Raw genomic sequence first — 25,401 nt, 5'->3', positions numbered from 1 at the left:
TTTTGAGAAAAAACGTGATGTAACCCCTTGCTTTTTTGGTCGATTTGGGTCAAAATTTAGATTTTCATTTCTTGAACGCCAATCGATAGTTCTGATCCTTACGAGTCAAAAATGGTATATCTTTCCAAAATCGGACATTATTTGGCCGAGATATGCCAAAAAATCATCAAAAAGGGTTGACTTTACAAACAAATCGTTCTTGAGTCAACAACTTTTTTCAAGCCATCGATTGTTAATTAACTTTAATGCCAATTGATAGTAGGGATCCGCACGAATTCAAAAAGGTATAAAATTTCAAAATCAGACGATATATACTCGAGATATTCAAAAAAAATCATCGAAAAAGTTTTGATTTTCGAACCGACCCCGATTTTGTGAAAAAACGTGATGTAACCCCTTGCTTTTTTGGTCGATTTGGGTCAAAATTTAGATTTTCATTTCTTGAACGCCAATCGATAGTTCTGATCCTTACGAGTCAAAAATGGTATATCTTTCCAAAATCGGACATTATTTGGCCGAGATATGCCAAAAAATCATCAAAAAGGGTTGACTTTACAAACAAATCGTTCTTGAGTCAACAACTTTTTTCAAGCCATCGATTGTTAATTAACTTTAATGCCAATTGATAGTAGGGATCCGCACGAATTCAAAAAGGTATAAAATTTCAAAATCAGACGATATATACTCGAGATATTCAAAAAAAATCATCGAAAAAGTTTTGATTTTCGAACCGACCCCGATTTTGTGAAAAAACGTGATGTAACCCCTTGCTTTTTTGGTCGATTTGGGTCAAAATTTAGATTTTCATTTCTTGAACGCCAATCGATAGTTCTGATCCTTACGAGTCAAAAATGGTATATCTTTCCAAAATCGGACATTATTTGGCCGAGATATGCCAAAAAATCATCAAAAAGCGTTGACTTTACAAACAAATCGTTCTTGGGTCAACAATTTTTTTCAAGCCATCGATTGTTAATTAACTTTAATGCCAATTGATAGTAGGGATCCGTACGAATTCAAAAAGGTATAAAATTTCAAAATCAGACGATATATACTCGAGATATTCAAAAAAAATCATCGAAAAAGTTTTGATTTTCGAACCGACCCCGATTTTGTGAAAAAACGTGATGTAACCCCTTGCTTTTTTGGTCGATTTGGGTCAAAATTTAGATTTTCATTTCTTGAACGCCAATCGATAGTTCTGATCCTTACGAGTCAAAAATGGTATATCTTTCCAAAATCGGACATTATTTGGCCGAGATATGCCAAAAAATCATCAAAAAGCGTTGACTTTACAAACAAATCGTTCTTGGGTCAACAATTTTTTTCAAGCCATCGATTGTTAATTAACTTTAATGCCAATTGATAGTAGGGATCCGTACGAATTCAAAAAGGTATAAAATTTCAAAATCAGACGATATATACTCGAGATATTCAAAAAAAATCATCGAAAAAGTTTTGATTTTCGAACCGACCCCGATTTTGTGAAAAAACGTGATGTAACCCCTTGCTTTTTTGGTCGATTTGGGTCAAAATTTAGATTTTCATTTCTTGAACGCCAATCGATAGTTCTGATCCTTACGAGTCAAAAATGGTATATCTTTCCAAAATCGGACATTATTTGGCCGAGATATGCCAAAAAATCATCAAAAAGGGTTGACTTTACAAACAAATCGTTCTTGGGTCAACAACTTTTTTCAAGCCATCGATTGTTAAATAACTTTAATGCCAATTGATAGTAGGGATCCGCACGAATTCAAAAAGGTATAAAATTTCAAAATCAGACGATATATACTCGAGATATTCAAAAAAAATCATCGAAAAAGTTTTGATTTTCGAACCGACCCCGATTTTGTGAAAAAACGTGATGTAACCCCTTGCTTTTTTGGTCGATTTGGGTCAAAATTTAGATTTTCATTTCTTGAACGCCAATCGATAGTTCTGATCCTTACGAGTCAAAAATGGTATATCTTTCCAAAATCGGACATTATTTGGCCGAGATATGCCAAAAAATCATCAAAAAGGGTTGACTTTACAAACAAATCGTTCTTGAGTCAACAACTTTTTTCAAGCCATCGATTGTTAATTAACTTTAATGCCAATTGATAGTAGGGATCCGTACGAATTCAAAAAGGTATAAAATTTCAAAATCAGACGATATATACTAGAGATATTCAAAAAAAAATCATCGAAAAAGTTTTGAATTTCGGACCGACCCCGATTTCGAGAAAAAACGTGATGTAACCCCTTGCTTTTTTGGTCGATTTGGGTCAAAATTTAGATTTTCATTTCTTGAACGCCAATCGATAGTTCTGATCCTTACGAGTCAAAAATGGTATATCTTTCCAAAATCGGACATTATTTGGCCGAGATATGCCAAAAAATCATCAAAAAGGGTTGACTTTACAAAGCAAACCGTTCTTGAGTCAACAACTTTTTTCAAGCCATCGATTGTTAATTAACTTTAATGCCAATTGATAGTAGGGATCCGTACGAATTCAAAAAGGTACAAAATTTCAAAATCAGACGATATATACTTGAGATATTCAAAAAAATCATCTAAAAAGTTTTGATTTTCGAACCGACCCCGATTTTGAGAAAAAACGTGATGTAACCCCTTGCTTTTTTGGTCGATTTGGGTCAAAATTTAGATTTTCATTTCTTGAACGCCAATCGATAGTTCTGATCCTTACGAGTCAAAAATGGTATATCTTTCCAAAATCGGACATTATTTGGCCGAGATATGCCAAAAAATCATCAAAAAGGGTTGACTTTACAAACAAATCGTTCTTGAGTCAACAACTTTTTTCAAGCCATCGATTGTTAATTAACTTTAATGCCAATTGATAGTAGGGATCCGTACGAATTCAAAAAGGTATAAAATTTCAAAATCAGACGATATATACTAGAGATATTCAAAAAAAATCATCGAAAAAGTTTTGAATTTCGGACCGACCCCGATTTCGAGAAAAAACGTGATGTAACCCCTTGCTTTTTTGGTCGATTTGGGTCAAAATTTAGATTTTCATTTCTTGAACGCCAATCGATAGTTCTGATCCTTACGAGTCAAAAATGGTATATCTTTCCAAAATCGGACATTATTTGGCCGAGATATGCCAAAAAATCATCAAAAAGGGTTGACTTTACAAACAAATCGTTCTTGGGTCAACAACTTTTTTCAAGCCATCGATTGTTAATTAACTTTAATGCCAATTGATAGTAGGGATCCGTACGAATTCAAAAAGGTATAAAATTTCAAAATCAGACGATATATACTCGAGATATTCAAAAAAAATCATCGAAAAAGTTTTGATTTTCGAACCGACCCCGATTTTGTGAAAAAACGTGATGTAACCCCTTGCTTTTTTGGTCGATTTGGGTCAAAATTTAGATTTTCATTTCTTGAACGCCAATCGATAGTTCTGATCCTTACGAGTCAAAAATGGTATATCTTTCCAAAATCGGACATTATTTGGCCGAGATATGCCAAAAAATCATCAAAAAGCGTTGACTTTACAAACAAATCGTTCTTGGGTCAACAATTTTTTTCAAGCCATCGATTGTTAATTAACTTTAATGCCAATTGATAGTAGGGATCCGTACGAATTCAAAAAGGTATAAAATTTCAAAATCAGACGATATATACTCGAGATATTCAAAAAAAATCATCGAAAAAGTTTTGATTTTCGAACCGACCCCGATTTTGTGAAAAAACGTGATGTAACCCCTTGCTTTTTTGGTCGATTTGGGTCAAAATTTAGATTTTCATTTCTTGAACGCCAATCGATAGTTCTGATCCTTACGAGTCAAAAATGGTATATCTTTCCAAAATCGGACATTATTTGGCCGAGATATGCCAAAAAATCATCAAAAAGCGTTGACGTTACAAACAAATCGTTCTTGGGTCAACAACTTTTTTCAAGCCATCGATTGTTAATTAACTTGAATGCCAATTGATAGTAGGGATCCGTACGAATTCAAAAAGGTACAAAATTTCAAAATCAGACGATATATACTCGAGATATTCAAAAAAAATCATCGAAAAAGTTTTGATTTTCGAACCGACCCCGATTTTGAGAAAAAACGTGATGTAACCCCTTGCTTTTTGGTCGATTTGGGTCAAAATTTAGATTTTCATTTCTTGAACGCCAATCGATAGTTCTGATCCTTACGAGTCAAAAATGGTATATCTTTCCAAAATCGGACATTATTTGGCCGAGATATGCCAAAAAATCATCAAAAAGCGTTGACTTTACAAACAAATCGTTCTTGGGTCAACAACTTTTTTCAAGCCATCGATTGTTAATTAACTTTAATGCCAATTGATAGTAGGGATCCGTACGAATTCAAAAAGGTATAAAATTTCAAAATCAGACGATATATACTCGAGATATTCAAAAAATCATCGAAAAAGTTTTGAATTTCGGACCGACCTCGATTTTGAGAAAAAACGTGATGTAACCCCTTGCTTTTTTGGTCGATTTGGGTCAAAATTTAGATTTTCATTTCTTGAACGCCAATCGATAGTTCTGATCCTTACGAGTCAAAAATGGTATATCTTTCCAAAATCGGACATTATTTGGCCGAGATATGCCAAAAAATCATCAAAAAGGGTTGACTTTACAAACAAATCGTTATTGGGGTAGCAGGATAATCTCGCGTGAGCTGTATCAAAAAAACGGTTGCTCTTATGTATTTTGGACTGACTATTCTGAGCTACCTGATCTACAGATAGAGGCCAAGCCATGATCAAAGACCCAAACCTCGTGCAAATCGGATTAGATTTGAACTAGTTTCCACTTTGGACTTTATGCTGAGAAATGTCATTTGAATTCCAGAGTCTGAATCCAAACCAATTTAACTCCTTCAGCTCGTGGTCAACCATTATTGAAAGTAGAAGAGAATCCTTGTCAGAAATTATTAAATTATGACTTCTTAGAGCTAACATCAAAATATATTTAAGAATCAACGCCTTCTGGCTTCCCAGCTAAGGTTCTCTGAGCAATTACTTAGCACCTTGCAATATTCCTAACCAGGGCCTGGCAAGAGAGATTTCCATGTTGGAGGACAACTACCTAGCCCTCCTCAGTTATGATGGAAGATACGGAGACAGACTGCCACACAAAAAAGCAAAGCTGTGCTCAGTTTCATAACAGCTTAGATCAGTCGAAAAAGTCTTTTTGATTGGGCTGATGAATCCAATAATGGAACTCCAAAGCGGGGACTTGAAATCAGTTAATTTCCCCTAGTTTACTTTGTAAGCCGCATTAAAGAAGTTTGAAGTTCCACTTCCCGAAACTAAAATGTGTGCAAAGTTGAGTCTTTCTTTTATAATTTATATGACTAATTTGTGGATTTTTGTTTTGTTTTATAAATAAATTTAATGTTTTTCATCATTTCAGTTTTTTGTTGCTTTTTGTATATATATATATATATATATATATATATATATAGGTCTACTTAAACATTATGCAAACATCATTAGGGCCTAGTGAACATGCACGCAAAATAATGTACAATAATATTACAATATTTATTTATAATAGTGTATTTTGTGTATTTGTTGGTTTGGTTTTGTTTTTTGTTTTGTTTTCTTGATTAACAAACTAGTGACGACGACCTGCATAGCTTTAGCTTTATACAAATTGATTCCTTCACACGGTTCTGTTTTGTTTTTTTGTTTTTTTTGTTACATATCTTATGTTGGTTGGTTTCAGTTGCTGTGTTGATTGGTGTTTGTAAGTTAACGACCAGACTTAAATGACTACAAAAACATTTTAGTTTTAAAATAAGGTACATTGATATATAACACTACTAACTATAAAACATATAGATCTGTACATGTTGGTATTTATAATATATATATATATACATATGCATTTTCCCCAAAGTGCGTTGATTATCCTTGAAAAAACCCCAACAGACGAGTTTTGGGTTTACAAAATTGCCAACTTTCAGCACTTTACCAGCAACTGGCTTTGTCTTTCGTAATTTTACGCCCAACGTGGGCTTTTCTTTATAAAGTTCCTCTCCTGCTGTGTATTGGGCCTACCGTATAAAAATAAAAAGCCCACTGGACATGGTCGGATCGTTTCTGAGAGGCCCAACATGGCAAATGCTTTTTGTGCTTCCCCCCTCCCGCCGCCGGGGTTGCATTTCTATGATATAGTTGTAGGTGCTGTATATACACTTACTACACCCAAGTTGATGTATTTTATAAGTAATACTGAGATTCTGTCGGTTAGTTGTGTTGCTATTGTTAGTTAGCCCGTTGGAAACCGTCTCGGAAGTCAATCCGATTGCTTTCCAAACCAGGTCCAAATCCTGTTCGTGTTCATGTTGATCCGCTGTCCTTACAGCTATCTGGTTCTAAGTAACGCTGCCCCATGTGCTTTGTACAGATGAGCCCCTTAGTTAGGCCCCGTTGAACTAAAAGTAAATTGTACTGTTTGTTTTGTTTTGTTGTTGTTGTTGTTGTTTTTTTGTGGTGGTGGTGGTTAGTTTTCTTGGCTATTTCACAGTGAAATTTCATTTTGTCTATTTGCCATGTTCCAAGCCATTTCCAAACCCGTTGCCATTCCATTCTCAGTTGTAATACCCTTGCCCGTACCTAAACCTACACGTCCCGCACTCGTCCACTTCCTTGGACGTCGCTGTCACTTGGGCTGGATGCACGCAGTTCGTTCCAGCTCGTTGAACTGCCCAAAGAAGAGCACCTCGCTGATTAGTTTCTCGGCGATGATGCGCTGCGTACGGTCCATGGTGCGCAGCTTCATGGACACATTGGAGCCCACAAAATCGCAATCGTCCCGGCTGAGACTCTCTGCGTACAGAGCAGCGGCTGCAGCCGCCGCGGAGCCGGCGTCCTGTGCCGAAACGCTGCTCTTGATGTGACCCGGACTAGCTGCCGATTCAGTGGCCTCATCGTTGTCCACGTCGCCGTCCGCATCGGACATGCTCTCCCTCGAGCTGAGCAGCGAGTTCATGAGCATGTGCCCGGCACTCGAAGCTGCTGTCAGCTTGCGCATGTTCAGGGGCATTGAGGCTGCCGCGGCGGCTGCGGCCAACTGGGCGCTGCTGCTACGCGGGGGCAGGACAAAGGAGCCAAAGTTGGCCTGCGCCTTGGCCTGGGCCACACGCAGATCCTGCGCCATGTCCAGATGGAGGCGGCTTTCCTCGCCGGCCGAGCTATAGGAACGATGTGAGTCTGGCGGTGGTGGAGCTGCGGACACGGACGGGGGATGAAAGTAGTCAACCAGCTCCTGTTTGATATCCAGCTCATCCGGGTGCTGCCCATGAGCATGATGCTGCAGCGCATGGTGGCCATGATGCAGTTGCTCGTGCGCATGACGAGGTGTTGCCGCACGTGCTGACGCAGGACTCGACTGCAGCAGATGATTCTTGTGCGCCTCGTGCATGTTCGTATTGGTGTTGGTGTTGGGTATTGGACTAGACCCGGCCTCGCTCAGGGCGACTGCAACCAGCGCCTGATCACAGCCAGGATTCTCGGTTGCACCGTGCGCGTTACCCAAGCCGCCGTCTTCACTGCCTCTGCCTGCGCCCATGCTGGAGGAGACCGGCGAGCGGCGTTCCACTTTGGCCGCCAGCTGCCCCAGCGCGCTCGCTGTCGCCGTCAACGCCGCCTCGTCCCTCATCGGGTTGTCTTCGTTATCCGACGTGTCGACGGTCTTGTGCGGACTAGGCTGGAACTCGCTGCTGCTGCTGCCGCCCCCTCCGCCGCCGCCTCCGACCGTGTAGGGCGTGCCGCTGGCAGCGCCATAAGACATGGGCAGAGCAACGCGCAGCTGCTGCGGCTGAGAACTGGGTATGCCTCCGGCTCCGCCGCCGGCACTGCCTATCGGCGGCGAGTACTGACCCGCCGTGTTCCAGTTGTCCAGCTGTGTTTGACTACTTGCTATCAGCATGGGTATATTCAGGCCCATCTGCAAAGGAAACAAGGTAAGACCAAAAAGAAGTTATTGTCAGGGTCAAAATCAATGCGACTGTCAAAAATACGGCGCAAAAATAAGACTCGCTTTTATGCCTGACAAACATATCAAGATAAAGCCCATGGGCCCACAACAAGGTCGATGCTCCGCGCCTTTTTAATCTACATTTCTGAAGAATGAGATTATTATTTAATAAAAAAGAAGTGATATAATGAAACTAACAATTTCCTTTTGGAACTGATTACGATTAAGTCTTTGACAGTGTTTATTCGTTCCGGCAAAAGCTTTTTAAGATCAGGATGCGTCGAACTGCCACTATTCCAAAAAACTGAGTCTCTGCTCTGCCAAGACGGAATCCTGAAGGTGTCAACCCCATACATAAATCTTAAGGGACTTTACTGGAAGTTTTCTAAGAATGTTCTGCTCCAAAAAAGATCGAGGATTAATAAGATATAAAACCTTGTTGAAAACCAATCTAAGCAAAATTCATTGGGAAGGAAACGAGAGAAGAAACGACTAGAAGATTGAGAAACTTCCGATCTCTCCTTATGGAAAGTATCAAAGTTTATGGAGGTGGACGAAAAGGGACTCTAGGAATAAATTCTGCGTGGAACTAACAGGATGAGTGCCTGGAGCTGCCCATAAAAACTGACTTATCTAGATGCTGAGGACTAGCAATTATGCAGATACAAATAAGAAAGCTTTAAAATGAGCAAAACACCTAAAAGATAGATTCGTTGGAGGTTAAAGTAAGTCTGAGCAGGAGGCTTACATTGACAGGCTTCCTTGACATGAAAGGAGCATAGATAGATATTCTCTTTGAAGTGTAAGCTCGCTCTTAATAGCCAAGGTCTCCATATTCATATGGTAACAGTTGAGATTTAGTTAAGTCTGCACTTGGCTCGACCAACATCTAAAAGGACTGGAATGCAACCTGCCAAAGGACGAACAGGTGTCGCGCGAACCGACATTCCATATGTAATCCCTATACTATTTATACACGAAGATATCTGTATCTGCTAGATACATACACAACACACCCTTTACAAAAATCTAAGGGCAATCAAGACAATAATATGTATGTATGTTGGCATAGAAGAAGAAATTGAATTCAAGCATATTTAGTACAGTTTTTGTTGGTGTTGGTGCCTCAGCAGCAGCTGTCCTACGTTGCGACGATACCGCAGGTTGGTTATTTTTGATGCTGTTACCGTTATTGTAATGCATAGTGCAGGGATATTACACGTATTTAACAAGTTTATTATGCGTATTTGTGCGTGTTTGGTAAATACTTTTGTTGCGATCGAACGACACGACAACGACGACAACGCAACTCACATTGTCGAAATTTTCTAGCGGCGTAGTAAGTTTTGAAAAGCGACATCGTATCGTCACAGTCAAAGAGAGGCGAGCGCAAGCACCAAAGAGAGCGAGAGAGAGAGAGATCTGTGCTTTTTGTTATTGTTATCGCATTATATTGTATGTGTGTGTGCGCCGACTGGGAGAGCGTAAGCAAGAGAGCGATCGTATATGCGAGCGGAGCTTAACATGAAAATATGAGCAACCCATCTCGTACATGGAAGAAGAAGAGCGAAGAAGAGGAAAGATGAAAAGCTACACAGCAGCAGCAGCAGTTCATTAATATTAACAACCTACCCCACGTTGGCGGGGCGCGTACGACACATGCTAATGCGCACAGTCATCAGCGATCGTTCTCCTCTCACTCTATTTGCCTATACTCTTTGGGCCCTGAATCGTCTTGTCTCTGGCGCCTAGAACTTTCTACAATTCACAAAAACAACAACTGAACTGCTATTCGTTGTTTGTGTCGCTTGCCGTTTTGCTTTGTTGTTATTTTTATTGCGGCAGCTGTTTTTGGTTGTTGTTTACGTATTTACAGCTAGCGTGCATGTGTGCGTGTCTGACTTGTTTTTGCGTGGCGCAGCAGCAGACGGAGCCGCTAACAAAATTAACTCTCTCTCTCTCTCAGTGTATGCATGTGTGTACACACATATACCTACGTATGTTCATGTACGTAGGCGTGTGTGTGTCTTTACGTGCGCACGTGTGTGTGCTTTTATGTAGAAAATGTACTCTCACTGCATGTGTGTGCGTGTGCAACTGAAAAATGTAAACAAACTGATTATCATGCAATCCAACGAATAAATAACCCACAACAACTACGCTGCACACCGTGTTCTCTAATCCTTTTGGCACCACATATGGAGCTGTTCTACCCCCACCCCGCTCTCCCACAACAGTATTTTTGCACCACAAGCCCGAAACTAATACACACTCACATTCATAAAACTGCATCAGACTGCATCAGTTTCGTCGCCGTCACGTCGCCCAAATGTGAATGAGCATCGCGTCATCACAGTCGTATTTTGGAATAGTCACACTTTTTCACCAGTTACAGGTATTTTCATCTCTACACAAAAAAACTGTTTGTCCTAACTAACGGACCAACTAATTGGTAACAGTTCAAGCCTTCAGAGCTAGGAAGCTAACATTTGTACTGCAGTTACCTTTTTCCACTCGCAAGTGTGGAAAAAACGCGAAAACACGAATATCAGAACCTTTTATGTTTACCATCCGATCGACCTCAAATTCATTTCCAAATATATTTGTGAAAATTTAATTGATTCAGGGAATACGTTTGAATTGGCTATTTGTTCGGTGGAAGAACTTTGGAATTGAGCCTAGACCCGAAAGTTCAGCTTGTCAACCTTTAAAAAAGACTAATCTATTCGATAATTTTGAATTCGTAGTCAGGATATTACAAATTAGTCAAAAAAGAAGACATCTTTGACCCCATAGGGTATATATCTATGTATATTCTTGATCAGTAGCCGCTTCGATAGAACCTTGTTAGTCTATTTCTATGCAAATAAGACTCTAGAGTCTATAGTTCTATAGTCAGCAGCACTTTTGTCGGAATCGGACCACTTTATAATCAACATAGCTGTCATAGGAACGATCGCTCAAAAATAATGAATAAGCACAATTTCCCCATATTTTATAATCGTCAAAATAAGAGAGGAATGTCAGATGGGCATGAGAAATTTGGTGATTAGTGGCCTGCGGACTCCACGTCCTGACCATATGTGTGCCGCCTCCTGGCGAACTTGACTTTACGTCCAAAACAGTTCCAAAAGTGTGTTTATAGAGGCCATTTACCTTTCGACGTGCCAAAGATATTTGTGTTGTGTTGTTTGTAGAATCAATTGATTAAATAGGTTTCACACCTATTATCAGTCCATGCTGCCAAACAAACTCTTACCAGAAGTTGAAAGACACCCTTTCAAGCAAATGCTCCAAAAAAGTCCAAATTCTTGCAAAACTTTCGCGAAAACAAACCGTTAATGTGGACCTTACCCCACCGTCAAAGTCGATTTTCAGCCAAGCTGGCAACGCTGCGCGCATAGCTAAGCAACTTTGCGATGAATGAGTAAACAAAACCAAGCGCTGGCGTCACAGTCGCAGTCGCCGTCGTCGTCGTCGTCGCAGTCGCAGTCGCAGTCTGCTGCGCTGCTTTCGGTTGCATTGCTTACTGCTGCTGCTGCTTCGGCTACTGCTTCTTATTTGCGTTTGCACTTTTCAGTCCCGCCGCGCTGCAGGGGGGCAGGGGGCAGGGAGCGCATTTCATAAAAGCGCATGCGAGAGAAAACAAAACACGCAAATTACAAACACAGCAGCAACAACAGTTGCTACTGCTCCATCTACAGGAACAATAGGAAACAGGCGTGCATTTTATAAACACAAACAAACTGAAAGAGGGGGGATTAGCGACAGCAATATGAAATTCTAGGGGCAGGGCAACGGTATCAAAACGCAGTCAACGCGTGTGGCGGCGGCAACGCAGCTCCGAGTCGACGTCAACGTCGCCGCTTGGCATAGCCACAACATTGCGGCCGCGAGTCCCAGCAACAACAACAAGATACAACATATTGTTGTTATTTGGTGTCTTGGAGAAAATTCCACAACAAAACAGTTGTAAAATATGGGCAAAATTACGTACACACTATCTACATACACACATACACATACATATGTACACATGTACGTGCATGTGCGCTTTGGGGTAGCATAGTGGGCGTGGGCGCCCAAATAATGACGAAAAACAAAAACAACTCAGCCATGAGAAGACAGTAAAAAGTGCAAGGTGTAGGCGAGCCAGGTGTGAAAAGTTCGAGGAGAATGCAATTTTATGTTTTCCTCTGGAAATATAGTAAAATATATGTATTTACGTATGTACGTATGTCTGTATGTACGCTACAAGAGTAATAATCGTAACAAGTAGAGTATCTGGACAAGTTGCTTGCATTAGCATGACCACGCCCACTCACTCTGGCAATATCCAATTCTTACGCAGAACAAAACTGTATTTATTTTTTTAGAAATAACAGCAAAGCAAATGAAAACAGGAGCAACTACAACAATAATGCTGCTTGCTCGCATTTTGTTTTGATAACTCTGACAAACAGAACTGAAACAGCAAAAAGCAAACAACAAAAACAACAACGGCGGCAACAGTACATACTACAAAACAAATGAAAACCACAGGCCCAAGTAAAAATAAAAACAAAAGCGCACAAGGAAAATGAACAGCAAACGAATTACAATCAAACACATACATACACACATGCACCTACAAATGTTTTTATATGCACATATACGCACGCACACATTCATGCACAAGCGCGTGTGAGAGGTACACGCGCGGGGAGGCCACGGGGCAACCACAAACCAAAACATCACAACAACGACGGCAAGTGCTACGCGCATTTTGCCGTGCAAAACAAACATTTCATCAGACAAAAGCAGAGCATGTGAGCGAGCAGCGACAGCGGCGACGAAATGTCAGCAGCGCTCGTTCCCCTCAGCTTGCTTGCTTGGCGCGACAAAGCAAATACATAAAAACAACTCACGCACACGGTGCACATTATTTAAATACATACATATATGCATATGTATGCATGTGCACAGATTCTCGCGTAAGTCAGGGCAATACCTCACGCACACAACGGCAAGTTCCTAAGAAAAATTTATGCGTAAAATTTTAATTCTGTTTTGATCGTCAACAACAGAACACATGCACACACACACACACACAAAACGATCCGGACAATAATTGTGAGAGAGACAGGAGAGGCAAATGCTGCTGCTCTCTCCCTCTCGTTCTCTCTCGCTGTCGGCAGCAGAAACAGCAAGTCACTTGCGCACATGGCGTTCCATTTGACTCTCAGTCAGCGTATTCAGCACAGTTAACTTTGCGCTTTTGATTGAAATTAACACCCGAATGACAACGAGAGTGAATACACATGTGTTTGTTAGTGTGTGTGTGTGTGCGCGACTGCTGCAAAACTATCGTAAGAGGTGCCACCTTAAAATGGCCTTACTATAGTATTTTTTAATATTTATATAAAAGTTATCAAGTTTGTGTATTGTTAAAAAGGTTAAAATATTTTAAAATCTGTCAAAAATGTAGATACATGTGTGCACACACACACATATGCAAATATTTTGTATAAACATACAAAGCTTGGCAATTTAATGCTCGGCCATTTGAAGCTCAACAATCATGATTGAAAGAAAAATGGGAGCTGAGGTGAGCAGAAGATAATACTAGAGATTGCACCTATTCTAAAAATTCGTTTATGTGGAAGTCATGTTTCTGCTCAGAGAGAACGAACACCCGAAGGGGTGATGCGAGCCCGTGGGGCACGAATGGGTTAAAGGTCCGCTTGGCTAGCCAATGGTCGCCGCCGTCGCTCTCCGCTCTCCGTTTTCCGCTCTCAATTCTGTTGTTTGTTTGTCACTGTTTGGGTCTTTGTCATTGGCAGAAACGCTTACGCATTCGGTTATTTTTTGCGCCGATTACTCACCGCTCCGAAATATTTCAGCTCTTTGGTTTTGATGCGTCTGTGCTGCGATGCAGGCGCTCCAGTTGTGGTTGTCGTGGCACCACCAGCACATCCAATCGGCCCGGTGGCTCCGCCGTTGGCCGCTGCCGCGATGGTGCTGCTGTCGTAGGCAGCGGCAGCGACCGCGGCAGCGGCCAGGCCATTGAGTCCGTTGTGCGTGTTGCTGGTTGCGGAGGAGGAGGAGGAGCTGGCTACGCCGCCAACTGTGGCGCTGGTGGGCAGTCCGCTGAGGCTGCCGCCGCCGGCTTCCATGAAGTCGAAGCGCTTGAAGGCATACCACTTGGACGGATTGGGCTGTATGCCCTGATAGATTTTGACAAACATCTTGTGCTTCTCGCGTCGGTACTGTGTGAGCAGAACGTTCATTTTGCGCTCCACCTCGGCCTTGCTGCAGCCAAAGCGATCGGCGATCTCGGACCATGCCCGGAAGCGGCACAGCTTATCCTTGTACTTGGGATCGGCGCGATTCCACAGCTCGGTGTGGCAGCGATACTGTTCGATAAGCTCTAATGCATCGTCGTTGGTCCATTCCATGATTTTAGGTGAACTGCTACCACCGCCGCTGCTCCTCCTGGCGCCGCCTGACCCGATGGCGATCTCGATCCCCACCGCGACTGCCGATTGTCTTCCGTAGTTCGGCGGCAATGGGATGTTGTGTCGCTCCCGCTGATGGTAAGGATGATGCACGTTTTGGACGGTCACAAAGCTATCCGGATTGAAGTTCATTTGCTTCTCTCCACTCTCCACTTTCCGCTCTCCACTTTCCGCTCCCCGCTAGCTGCTTTTGATATAAGGTTTTATTTTGTTCGGGAACTCAGTTCTTTACTTTCTCCTGATCTATTTGTTTAGGGAATGCTGCGCGAAATGCATTCAATCAACATTTTATCACCTGGCTTTTAATCATACTCTCGCGACACTGCAATCGGGAAAAAAACAAGTTCGATTTAGTAATTAGTTGGATAAATGATAAAAGCAACTGTCTTAAATCTATCTTAAACACAAATAGATGCCCGAAAGAAAGATAGAGAAAATAGGGTTTTATTCCAAATCTCTTTACTGTAAATCGAATGCGAATCTTTGATTTGGAACTTGGTTTCAAATTTGTTGTTTACTTTTAGCTTAATCTAGGATTTGTTCGGCTTTTGGGATAGTAGAGTGGAATTTTTATTGGATTTCTAGTGTTGAAATTTGATTGACTTTACAACAGGATGCTTTCTATATCTATCCTATTTAATCTGTACAGAAACAATTCATATTTGTCCTGCTTTCAGTAAACTAAGATCCTGATTGTCATCAAACTGCGCTCTTTGATTAATCGAGGAATCATTTAGTTAATCCATTTAACTAGTCAGCGTCTAAAGTCGTAAACACACAATCAAGTTTTATACAATATCACGATCATGGGAATGGTATAAGTTCTATATAAAAAATCACGGCTGAAATCGATCTCAAATGAACTGCCAATAGAATACCCTGTAGGATTAAACCGACTAGTTTAGCACGTCTTTATACACACTTAACTCTACAATTTTGTCAAAATCTCTTTCTATCGATAACAATAAGCATTACAGGGTATTCTAGTCTAAGTATAACAAGCTTTTTTTTTATGCCAATTTGTTATTTAGGTTATTCGCAATAATAGTTGATTTTCATTAATTTTCTTTTCTCGACATTTGTCGTAGATATGAATTATTGACAAATTGTCTAAACACTTTAGCTGACCCATGCATATTCCATGACCCCATGACCCCAATAGCGCCCCAATCGAACTAGACGCACATTGCACGAAACCCATATACTCTTGTTAATCACTTTGTGAACAGGGTATAAAATGCACTGACTAGTTGACAACTTTCAGTTGATCAACTATTTCAAAATCTTTTTGTTCAGTGTAAAATGTAATTGTTTTTTTTTTGACAACAAATCGCATAAAAAACTCTTTCTTTGACTTGAAACAAAAACATTCCTGTGATCCTTATTGAAGCCCGTGGACAAAATGTATTCACAATCTTATGGGCTACTCATTGTTAGTCTAGCTATTCGCACGTATTAAACGATTGCTCGGAAAAGACTCAAAGTTGTTTTTCACGTCGTTCAATATGTATTCAATGACAAACCGTTCGTTCGCTTTTCCTGGCCATGAATTAACATTTTCGAAAGAAATTCTCTTGGCATGTAAACGTTTGTGCAAATGTCACAAGTCACAGCGAAAATAACAACATCGATAACAGTCCAGTTATTCACAATAGACGGAAGCTTTTTACACACACACACACGCACATGCTCGCACTCACACGGACATAATTAAGCAGGGACACGTGCGCTTTCAGACGACAACACTGCGCGGCGGGCTATGTACACACACACACACACACACACACACACACGCACATGCATATTACTGTTAGTGTATGCGTGTATGTGTGCGACATCTCGATTTGACATCTATCTTTGTCGCCCGATTTGCTTCCTGGTAAGTTGTTCGTTCGTTCGGCGTCGCGACTGTTCGCTTGATTATTTAGCTTAGCACGCATTGCATTTAATAAGTGCCTTAGTATATGTATTAATGCCTTTGCTCAGAACATTTGCGCAGAGCGCAAATGCTGCTGCGCAAACAGCTGGGTGAATCATAACGGTAGGCGAGTACACAAAGACACACTCGCACACACACACACACACACGCATACAGGGGAAAAACACTGTAAACTGAAGTTGCACGGTTTTTTTTAGTTTCTTGCAATATTCACATGGATCTGCATTTGATTTTGTTGATTCAGCGTTCAATTTATTTAAAAATGTTATTTTAGTGCACTTGGGCAACATATTTTGTCGTTTTTAAGCATTTGCTCAATTATTTTTTTCAGTGTTTTTGAAGGTAGCATAGTTTTATGGGATTTAGTGCAAATTGCATGTGTTTCCAGGGTTTTTTTTTCTTGTAGTTGTTTATGACATTGGATTTTCCACAAATTAATTAGCGTGCATGTTTTTTTTTCATTTCCAAGTAAATCAGTTGATTTAAATCTGATTGGGTTTTTTTATTTAGAAACTTTTTATTGCAATTCAACTTTCCACAGTCAATTCAAGTATTTATATTCATAAATATTTATGACGTCTTTTTTATTATTAAACATAATTAACTTCACTTTATTGCTTAATTGCAAGGAAATTGCTTACAAAATATTCGATTTTACAAGCAGAAACATTTTGTTTCCCACAAAGTATTTGATAACAGGAATCGAGAGTTAACAGTGATCATACATGTAAGACGTATGTTAAGACCCGGTATGATAATAGACATACGCTTTGCCTGCCTTCCACTTGTGTCATTTTCGAAAATCAAGTAAATAGTCAAACAACGCAACAAGTAAACAACAAAAAATCGGATCAAAAACTTAAAAATAAATCTCAAGGCACGTAAAAAACAAACCGTAAACACTCGAACGCACACAGCGAGAGATAGTGTATAAAAAATAATAATATACATATATATGTATTAAAATATATGTTAAACGTATTTAAATATTTAAAGCGTAGTTTGCCTGTGCGTACATTTTATTTTACATTTCAGAATTTGTTGTATTTTTATTAGCATTCCATTCTCGAAACAACATATTAGAGCCGTTTCTTCATTGGCATATGTATTTGTTTTTCCTTTATTTGTTCAGCAAACACACAATAACAACAACAACACGAGCAACAACAGCACGAACAACGAGAACAACAGGCAGATTGCTGCTGCTGTTAATGGCACCTCGCCTCCCCCGCACTTGTTATTCAGAAGCAGAGCGATGTTACCGTTACCGCTAGTTTCTTCTGCGCGCCTAAATCGCACTCTCTCTCGCTCTGATACAACCGCTCGCGAACCACACCAGCTAACGTCTGAATCTAAACTGTGCGTCGCTTTTTCCCGACAAACACTGACAAACTTATCGAAATCGATTTGTAACGAACCTACAAATGCGACGACTGCGACGCGTCGTTGGCTGGGCTGCGTATTGAAATGAAATTTCTCGGTGGACGTTTGAATGAAACAAGCACAACGTACGCACACATACACATACACACACACACACACGCATACACACGTATATGTATGCACAGAGAACAGACAGCGCCACCACTGCGCTGTTGACGTCTGCAGCGGCAGAGCCGCCACGTTCGGTAAACAGTTGTTTCGTGGAAAAACAAGCCGAACATCATAATGAAGTTGCTGTTGTGAAATTGTACGGTGCTTTGTCATGCTTAAAAAACAACAGCAACAGAGTACGCGCCAAAACACAAAAACGAGGGCAGCTATACATGTATGTGAGTGCGTTCCAAGAATAATCAACAGTAATCATGACAAGCATGTGAGTACATCTGTGTGTATAAATACTTATAGATATTTATATTATATTTAGTATAATAGTTTATAAATAAGTATGAGTTTTAGCGTAGTGAATGTCCAGTGCGAGAGCATGTTTCAAAGCCCATTTAACAGCCCTCGCACGAACGCTAGTTGCTTCTTGGCACCAACACATGCGCAGCGAGTCAAACAAACAAATAGAATGCGAAGCAGAAATGGCAAAAAATTAAACAAACAAGTAGACAGGAGCGGTTCAGGTTTGGACCCAGTCGATAGAGCAGCGGGTGGCGGCTGTTGCGAGGTCGAGTTGAACGAACGAGGGCAGAAAATAACGCTACAATAAATACATCTAAAAATTTCTACTACGGCGTAGTAAAATTTCTATAGGTTGATAGAGTTTTGCCTCAATCTGCCATTGCTTAGATATTTGTTTTTGTTTAATTTTGTTTGCTCGTTAGCTGAGTAGACGAAGGGGTTTGGGGAGTTGGGTGTGTGGTTCGCTCTGCCAGGCAGGTGCTGCGCTACTCTTCCTATCGCCCATTTATATATGTATGTATGTATGCAGCTGCTGTCTCGCTCGCACCCATCGTAGCTCACTGTATGTTTGTTTGTTTTTCGTGCCGTGTTTTATTGTTGGTGCTTTTGTTGTTGCTTGGTGCGTAGTTTTTACGTTCGTCATCGTTGGTTTGGTATTTCCGTCTTCTGCTAACGCTGCTGACGCTGACTTATATACGCTTGTATGTATGTACATATGTATGTACGTATGTATCTTTGTACATACGTACATGTACATATTTAGATATCTCATTGTATAAGGATGAATGTACATCAATATAACATATGCACATACATACGTAAGTGTATGCAATTTTGGTACACATACATACAACACGCATGCATATGGACATACTTTGTACATACTTACATACATATGTATGTATGCACGTACACGCAAATAAACATATGAATGTATGCATGTGCATACACTTGCTCGCCTTGAGTGCCGCTGCCAGAGTATTTTGCAGTTGTTATTCTACAAACAAAATGTATTTGTATGCACATGCATACATGCTTGTACATACATACATACATACATGTACGTACGTTTGTATATCGTATAAATTGTTATTGCTTGCGTTAGTCTCAGCGGCAGCTGTTTTGTTTTTGTAGCCTCCGGCGCTGCTCACAGTCAGCGCCGTTGCCAAAGTGCATTGCGTTTTCACTCTTTGCGTGGGCGGTGCAAAAGCTACTGTTCTTCTTCTTTTAATTGCTCACTCTCTCGTGCGCAGGTCTCACGTGCGGCTAGGCAACACCCGGAGCGGCAGAACTTCATTGCGCTTTCTTTCTTCTACTTGTATTCGCTTTTATTGCAATTCCGTTAATGGTGCATAACTATCGGTTGCCAAAAGTTTCCTGATTTGTTTTGATTAACTGTAACAGAAAACTTTTTCTGTACTTGTCTTGGAGAAAAGCTCATACATACATACATGTATGTACATGAATGCAGAATACCCTATACCCTCTCTCTCTCTCTCTCTCTGTCCTTATATATGTATGAAAGCGTTGATCGGAGGGTCTCTAAAAGTATGGACTTGCTGTTCGTTAAGGATCTTCAGTGCAATGTTATCAATTTTAACTTGCAATTTTTGAACAAAGTCAGATCTATCAGATCTTAAAGCGTTTTCGGGAATTTGCAGCTTTATCAATGCAATAATTTTGTGCTTTGTTTATGAATCAATTTACGTATAAATCGATGTAATAAGACTTGAACCGGGCAGCGCCGGGTACTATGCTTTAGATATAAATAAATATGGTAAGATTTGCATAACCCAAATGCGTGTTATGCCCACAGTGAAATTAAAGCAATGCGAAATGCTAATTAGTACAAATTCGATTGCTATAAATACGAAGCTTTTGCTTGTGGACTCTTCAAGTTAACGGTAAAGAAAGCTCGTTGATGGCCTAGTTGTAATTTAAACATGTGATGGGTGGGTGTGGGCAAAGTTGTGTTTGATAAGGACGAAGCTTCCCCTCGACCGTTTATGACGCGGCAAACAAACACTTGTTTGCACAGCAGCGCAAACAAAGAGAGAGAGAGAGAGCGAGAGAGAGAGAGAGAGAGAGAGAGAGAACGCCTAAAAGAGAGCGAACGCAACTGCCATGCTGTAATGTACTCTGTAGTTTTGTGTGTATGCATGTGCGAGTGTATTTGTGAGAGTCGGTGGAAGCAATTGCAACTAGGAAGCAATGGCAACGTGCGCGACGCGAGCAGCGCAGTCGCTGCTTGTTTACTTCGTGCGTGCGTGGGCGCGGACGTGAGACTAAGAGAAATTAAGTCGTGTGGGCGGCAAAGAGACCTGACCCGAGCAATAACCAAGTCAGCCCAATCCCCCAGCACAGACGCCAGCAGCGATGCTAACGCCGACGTCAACGTCGCTGAAGGTCATTATGCCGACGCTGGCGTCGCTGCTTCTTTTGAGCTTTTCGCGCTGCTTGCTTTTTTATTGTTGGACTTCGGTTGTGGAATTGTGTAAACATCAGTGGCAGCGACGACAAAAACAAAGGCAACGCTGGCATTCCAAGTAAACAACAAGGTTTTTTTTTTGCGCCAACGCCAGCCCCTGGCAGAGGCAATGCAAGAAAGTTGAGTCGTGGAAGGGGGAGGGGTCAGTAGGAGACAGCAGCACGGCAGAGCGAGACAAAAGCAAGGCGACCAGACAGACGAAAGCAGGGCTAATGAAGATGAGCCCCATGTGCTGTTTCGTTGTTATTGTTGTTTACTTTTTGCCGATGGTCGCTTTTGTTGCTGAGCTACAAAAATATGCAAAAACGACAACAACAACAACAACAACAGCGAAGAAATATGCAAGGCAGCCAATACGCAAATAGAAGCAATGAACTTAATTATTTGCTGCTGTTGTCGCACAGCTAGGCGAAAGGGAAGGTGAGAGAGATAAATACAATGTACTATGTATGTGCCTACATATGTATGTATGTACATATACATGCATGCATATATATCAATTTGTGTGTATGTGTGTTTAACAGTACGTACACATGTGTATTAACATACTTAATTGCTTAATTACATACATAAGAATATGCGTGCATATATACATACATACATATTCTCAAAACTGTGCATACATGCATATGTATGCAGACGTAGGATATTTGTGTGTGTGTGTGTGTGTGTGTGTGTGCGCGTGCGAATACGCAGTGCGCGGACTGCGATTTCGTATTTTAACAATTGGCGCAGGCGTATAAAAAACTTGTTAGAAGCGTTTCGTTGCAACCCACTCACATACATACAAACATACATACATACATACATACATACATACATGCATACATACATACATATGCATAATTTGTTCTTGTAGCTCATATATGTTGAACTCATCAAGCTTTCGCGAAATAGACCAAGATATCGGAAACCCTAGGAGCTGGAGACTTTATATTTGAATTATTGGGTTTCGTTTGTCGCATGCAATTATTCCAACGGTTTCTTTCGCGCTCTCTCTCTCTCTCTCTCTCTCTCTCTCTCTCTCTCTCTCTCTCTCTGTCTCTTTCCAAAACTGATCTGTTCCGTGCACCAATTTCTGGTTCATGTTTCGAGGTTTTCGTATTTGATTGTTTTTCAATCAACTTTTAAGCTTTTGCCTAACTTACAGTTGGCAGTTATTTCATATATATTTTTAGAACGAAGAAGAAGAGCTAATTAGTAAATTTTTAACTAAAGTTGGTCACTCAAATTGTAAAATTGTGAAAAAACATATATTTTGTGATTTGCGTGGGCGGGCATTAAGTTTTAGTCCAAATTTTGTAATTGTACATATTCACAACAAGGCTATAAAAAGTGTGTACACACTTTTATGCCTGGAAAATGTGACCTTACTTAAAAAAAAGAATGCAATTTAATTACTTTTAAGTTCTTGTTACGAAATCTTTACTGACTTTGTTGTTAAATTAAGAGGTTTATATTGAAAAATGAAGTTGGATGTAATTGTTGGCCTCCTTCAGCCTGTTCACAGAATAATTATGCTACTATTTGTGCATATTTTGTTGGTAGAAAGGGACTTAAAAAAAAAAAAACGAAAAGCAAAATTAGTTGAAGCATCACGAGTGTGTCTCTTATTTCTTTTGCATGTGAGCACCCTATATACCCTACCCGATTGTAGTTCGGACTAGGGCATCTCCAAGTCTGCTGTTTATAGACACGACGATCAATTTTTAAAATTTGAAAAATTCATCGCACGAGCGTTGCATTTTTTTCTTCGCCTCGCTGAAAACAAAACACAAATACTTCTGTTTGTTTGTGTGCTGGAAAAGAGTTAAAGGAAAAAAGGAAAGCAACACGGAAAGCGGAAATCAACAACAATTTGTTGTTTGCCCGCTCTCTCGCCATTTTCCTCTACTTATAAGCCTCGCGCCTGATTGTATGTAACACTTTTCGCATTTGTGTTTTTTGCCCGTGCACATCATCGCATTCGACGGGGCGGAGGGGGCTACTGTACTAGCCCACGCACACCTACACACACACACACACGCACACACGCCAGCTATTGAGCCATACGTGCCCCGTTATTATGATGAAAATAGAGTTTCAGTGCACTATGGAGTAGTCCTGGCGTTTTTCTAGAAAAATGCAATAGCTCAAGGAATCAGGCAGCTTTTTGTTTTGTGTTTTTTAAAAACAGTTCAAGGCATTGTAGGAAAGTATTTTATAAAAAGTTAGGCTTGGCAACGCCTTTTTTTTATATTACAAGTAATTTATACTATCAGTAAAAACAAGAAATATATATCTACACACCCTTCTTTATTTTTGCCTTTTCAGGTTTCGATTAAACTGTTTTCTGTTTGTAGAAAATAATTTTAGAAAACAATTTCGGGTTCTTATCTCAAATAGTGACCGATTTTTAGTACGTTTCTGCCATTGCGACGATAAGTTCTTACGAATTACTCTGTTAGTTCTTGACCATGAAAACAATTAAAATCTGCAGTTCTATTCTCTTAAAGGCAAATTGCATAGACATCTGCTTTGCCAAAAGTTCGGGCATTTTGGAAATTTTACAAAAAGTGTCGGAACTGGCACATTTCGCATTGATAGCTGTATGTTTAAGGTGTAAAAGGTTCCTTACCAAACTTTAACTCTATATATTGAAATATGAAGGCTCACAGAGTTAAAAGCAATCGGATCAGGACTTACTTTTGGCTTTAATTAGCTTTTTAATTTGTTTAAAGTGTTCATGCAATTTAATGAGTTACATTTCTGCAAGACAGCTGTTATTTTAACAGAACTGGCCTATGTTAACATATGTAAATGTATGTTATGTTAAGGGTAAATGCATTTCTTATGTATTTCGAACAAAGTTTTTGCTTCGATTTATTTTCAATATAGCAGACAGATCAAGTTAATTTCTACTTATCGATAATCCTTCTCGTATTCAGAAAATGATGAATATAAATGCACAGAGCAGATTCTATCAGAGCAACAATTTAGTATTTCACTCGTTTATCTTGAATTGAAATCAATTGGAAGAGTACAGTCCCGCATCTTGGCATGTTAACATGTTAACATATTTCGATAACATGTCTAAGCCCTACAAATTTCGTAATTTCCCAAAGTGTGGGTATTCAGAAAATGATGAGTATAAATTTAAGGAGTAGATTTCACCAGAGCAACAATTTAGTATTTAACTCGTTTATCTTGAATTGAAATCAATTGGAAGAGTACAGTCCCGCATCTTGGCATGTTAACATATTTGGATAACATATCTAAGCCCTGCGAATTTCGTATGAATATCGTACGATAAACAGCCGAGCTAATCGCATTTCTCAAAGTGTGGGTCGAGCTGTCAGAGTTTCGACCAGAGCTCGACTCGCAGCTGCTTCCCATGGTAGAATTGGGCAGCACGAGTTGCATTATAATTGTCGTTGTTGTTGTTGTTGTTGTTTTTGGCTATTTGCTTCACGTTGAACTGCTGTCCATGTTGACATTGTTTTGACGAAAATACGCGTGTTTTTGTTATTCTACTTTTTGGGCCAGCAAAATGCGAATACGAATGCGAACATGACATGAACTAGCCTCACCCGCAATTCCCTCTGCCACGAACGTTGTGTATTTTGTGTGCATACAGCAAAAATGGTTTTTCTTTTTTATCGTCGCTTTTTTAACAGGAAAGTTTTTCTTTTTTATTTTCATTAGCTCTGTAATTTTGTCCAAAGTACAGCTGTAAACAATTACAATGACATATAAACAATTCACAGAAAATTGCAAGCGCAGCGCAGCAATGCCAAAATTAATTAATTAAGCATTTTTTGCACTGCAACTCCCTGAAAACACGTGCCACCCGCGTGGGCGGCTGCCACACTTTGCCACAGTTGACCTTACTCGTCTTCTCCGGAATGCTTGACCCCCCCCCGCTCCAGTCCAGGGTTGTTGGCTGCGGGCGACCCTTGAAATACAAGAAGCAGCTGCTTTCAGATATATTTGGTAATTGGCTGTTTAAGTTATTGTTTTATTGTTATTATTATTATTATTATTATAATGTCTCATAATACCCTGTACTCACTTTCAATGGGTTCAAAAGGTTATGTAAGATGAATGCAGCTGTAAAAACATCGCGATCTCGTCAACTAGAGCTCGTAATTTTATATCGTAAGCTGTTGTAGACGATACGATATTCGAGCTAATGTTTTGTTCTCCTTATCTCTCCACGTTCTCTCTCTCTCTCTCCACTTCCTAAGCAAGATGAGAGGATGATGAAGTCTATTTGGTGTAGTTATTGAATGAATATATGATGTTTATATATATATATATATATGTATTCATGATTGTCAATTTTAAGTTATTTATATTGAACATCACGTCAACTAGAGCTCGCAATTTTATATCGTAAGCTGTTATAGACGATACGATATTCGAGCTAATGTTTTGTTCTCCTTATCTCTCCACGTTCCCTCTCTCTCCACTTCCTAAACATGATGAGAGGATGATGAAGTCTATTTGGTAAAGTAATTGAATATTGAATGTATGATAAGTAATTTAAGTTCTTTGTATTGAATTTGTTTGGAACATGCATAAGGCCATCACGGTACAGGGTATATCCCATTCGAGCACATCCAACGTGAAGAAGTATTGTTGAAACTATTGTGCGAATTGTATTGCCACACGGTA

The 25,401-nt window shown here is 40.1% G+C and overlaps 1 protein-coding gene across 2 annotated transcripts; it reads right to left on the bottom strand.

The window, feature by feature from the left end:
- Nucleotides 1-5,987: 5,987 nt before the first annotated feature.
- Nucleotides 5,988-18,218, bottom strand: LOC115760191 (TSC22 domain family protein 1). 2 transcript variants are annotated; one of them, XM_030701421.1, is made up of 3 exons: nt 17,426-18,218; nt 13,838-14,792; nt 5,988-7,943 (listed from the first exon to the last, which is right to left on the bottom strand). In XM_030701421.1, exons 2-3 carry the CDS (start codon nt 14,600-14,602, stop codon nt 6,657-6,659), a joined length of 2,052 nt encoding a protein of 683 aa, XP_030557281.1. In that variant the 5' UTR covers nt 14,603-14,792; nt 17,426-18,218; the 3' UTR covers nt 5,988-6,656. The 2 variants fall into 2 exon arrangements, with proteins under 2 accessions (XP_030557281.1, XP_030557282.1); XM_030701422.1 differs by lacking the exons at nt 13,838-14,792; nt 17,426-18,218 and adding an exon at nt 9,161-9,254.
- Nucleotides 18,219-25,401: the final 7,183 nt, after the last annotated feature.

Source organism: Drosophila novamexicana, unplaced genomic scaffold, assembly GCF_003285875.2.
Source record: "Drosophila novamexicana strain 15010-1031.04,08,12 unplaced genomic scaffold, DnovRS2.1 tig00000387-arrow-pilon, whole genome shotgun sequence".
Classification (NCBI taxonomy): Eukaryota; Metazoa; Arthropoda; class Insecta; order Diptera; family Drosophilidae; genus Drosophila; species Drosophila novamexicana.
Note: the sequence above shows the minus strand (reverse complement) of the source record. Positions and strands in the feature narration are given on the sequence as shown.

What these genes read in the sequence shown, in the direction of transcription:
- LOC115760191 (XM_030701421.1), bottom strand. Translation starts at nt 14,602, where the DNA reads ATGAACTTCAATCCGGATAGCTTTGTGACCGTCCAAAACGTGCATCAT. An exon ending in AGCTGAAATATTTCGGAGCG is followed by an intron (nt 7,944 to 13,837) that starts GTGAGTAATCGG and finishes TTTCCTTTGCAG; the next exon opens with ATGGGCCTGAATATACCCAT.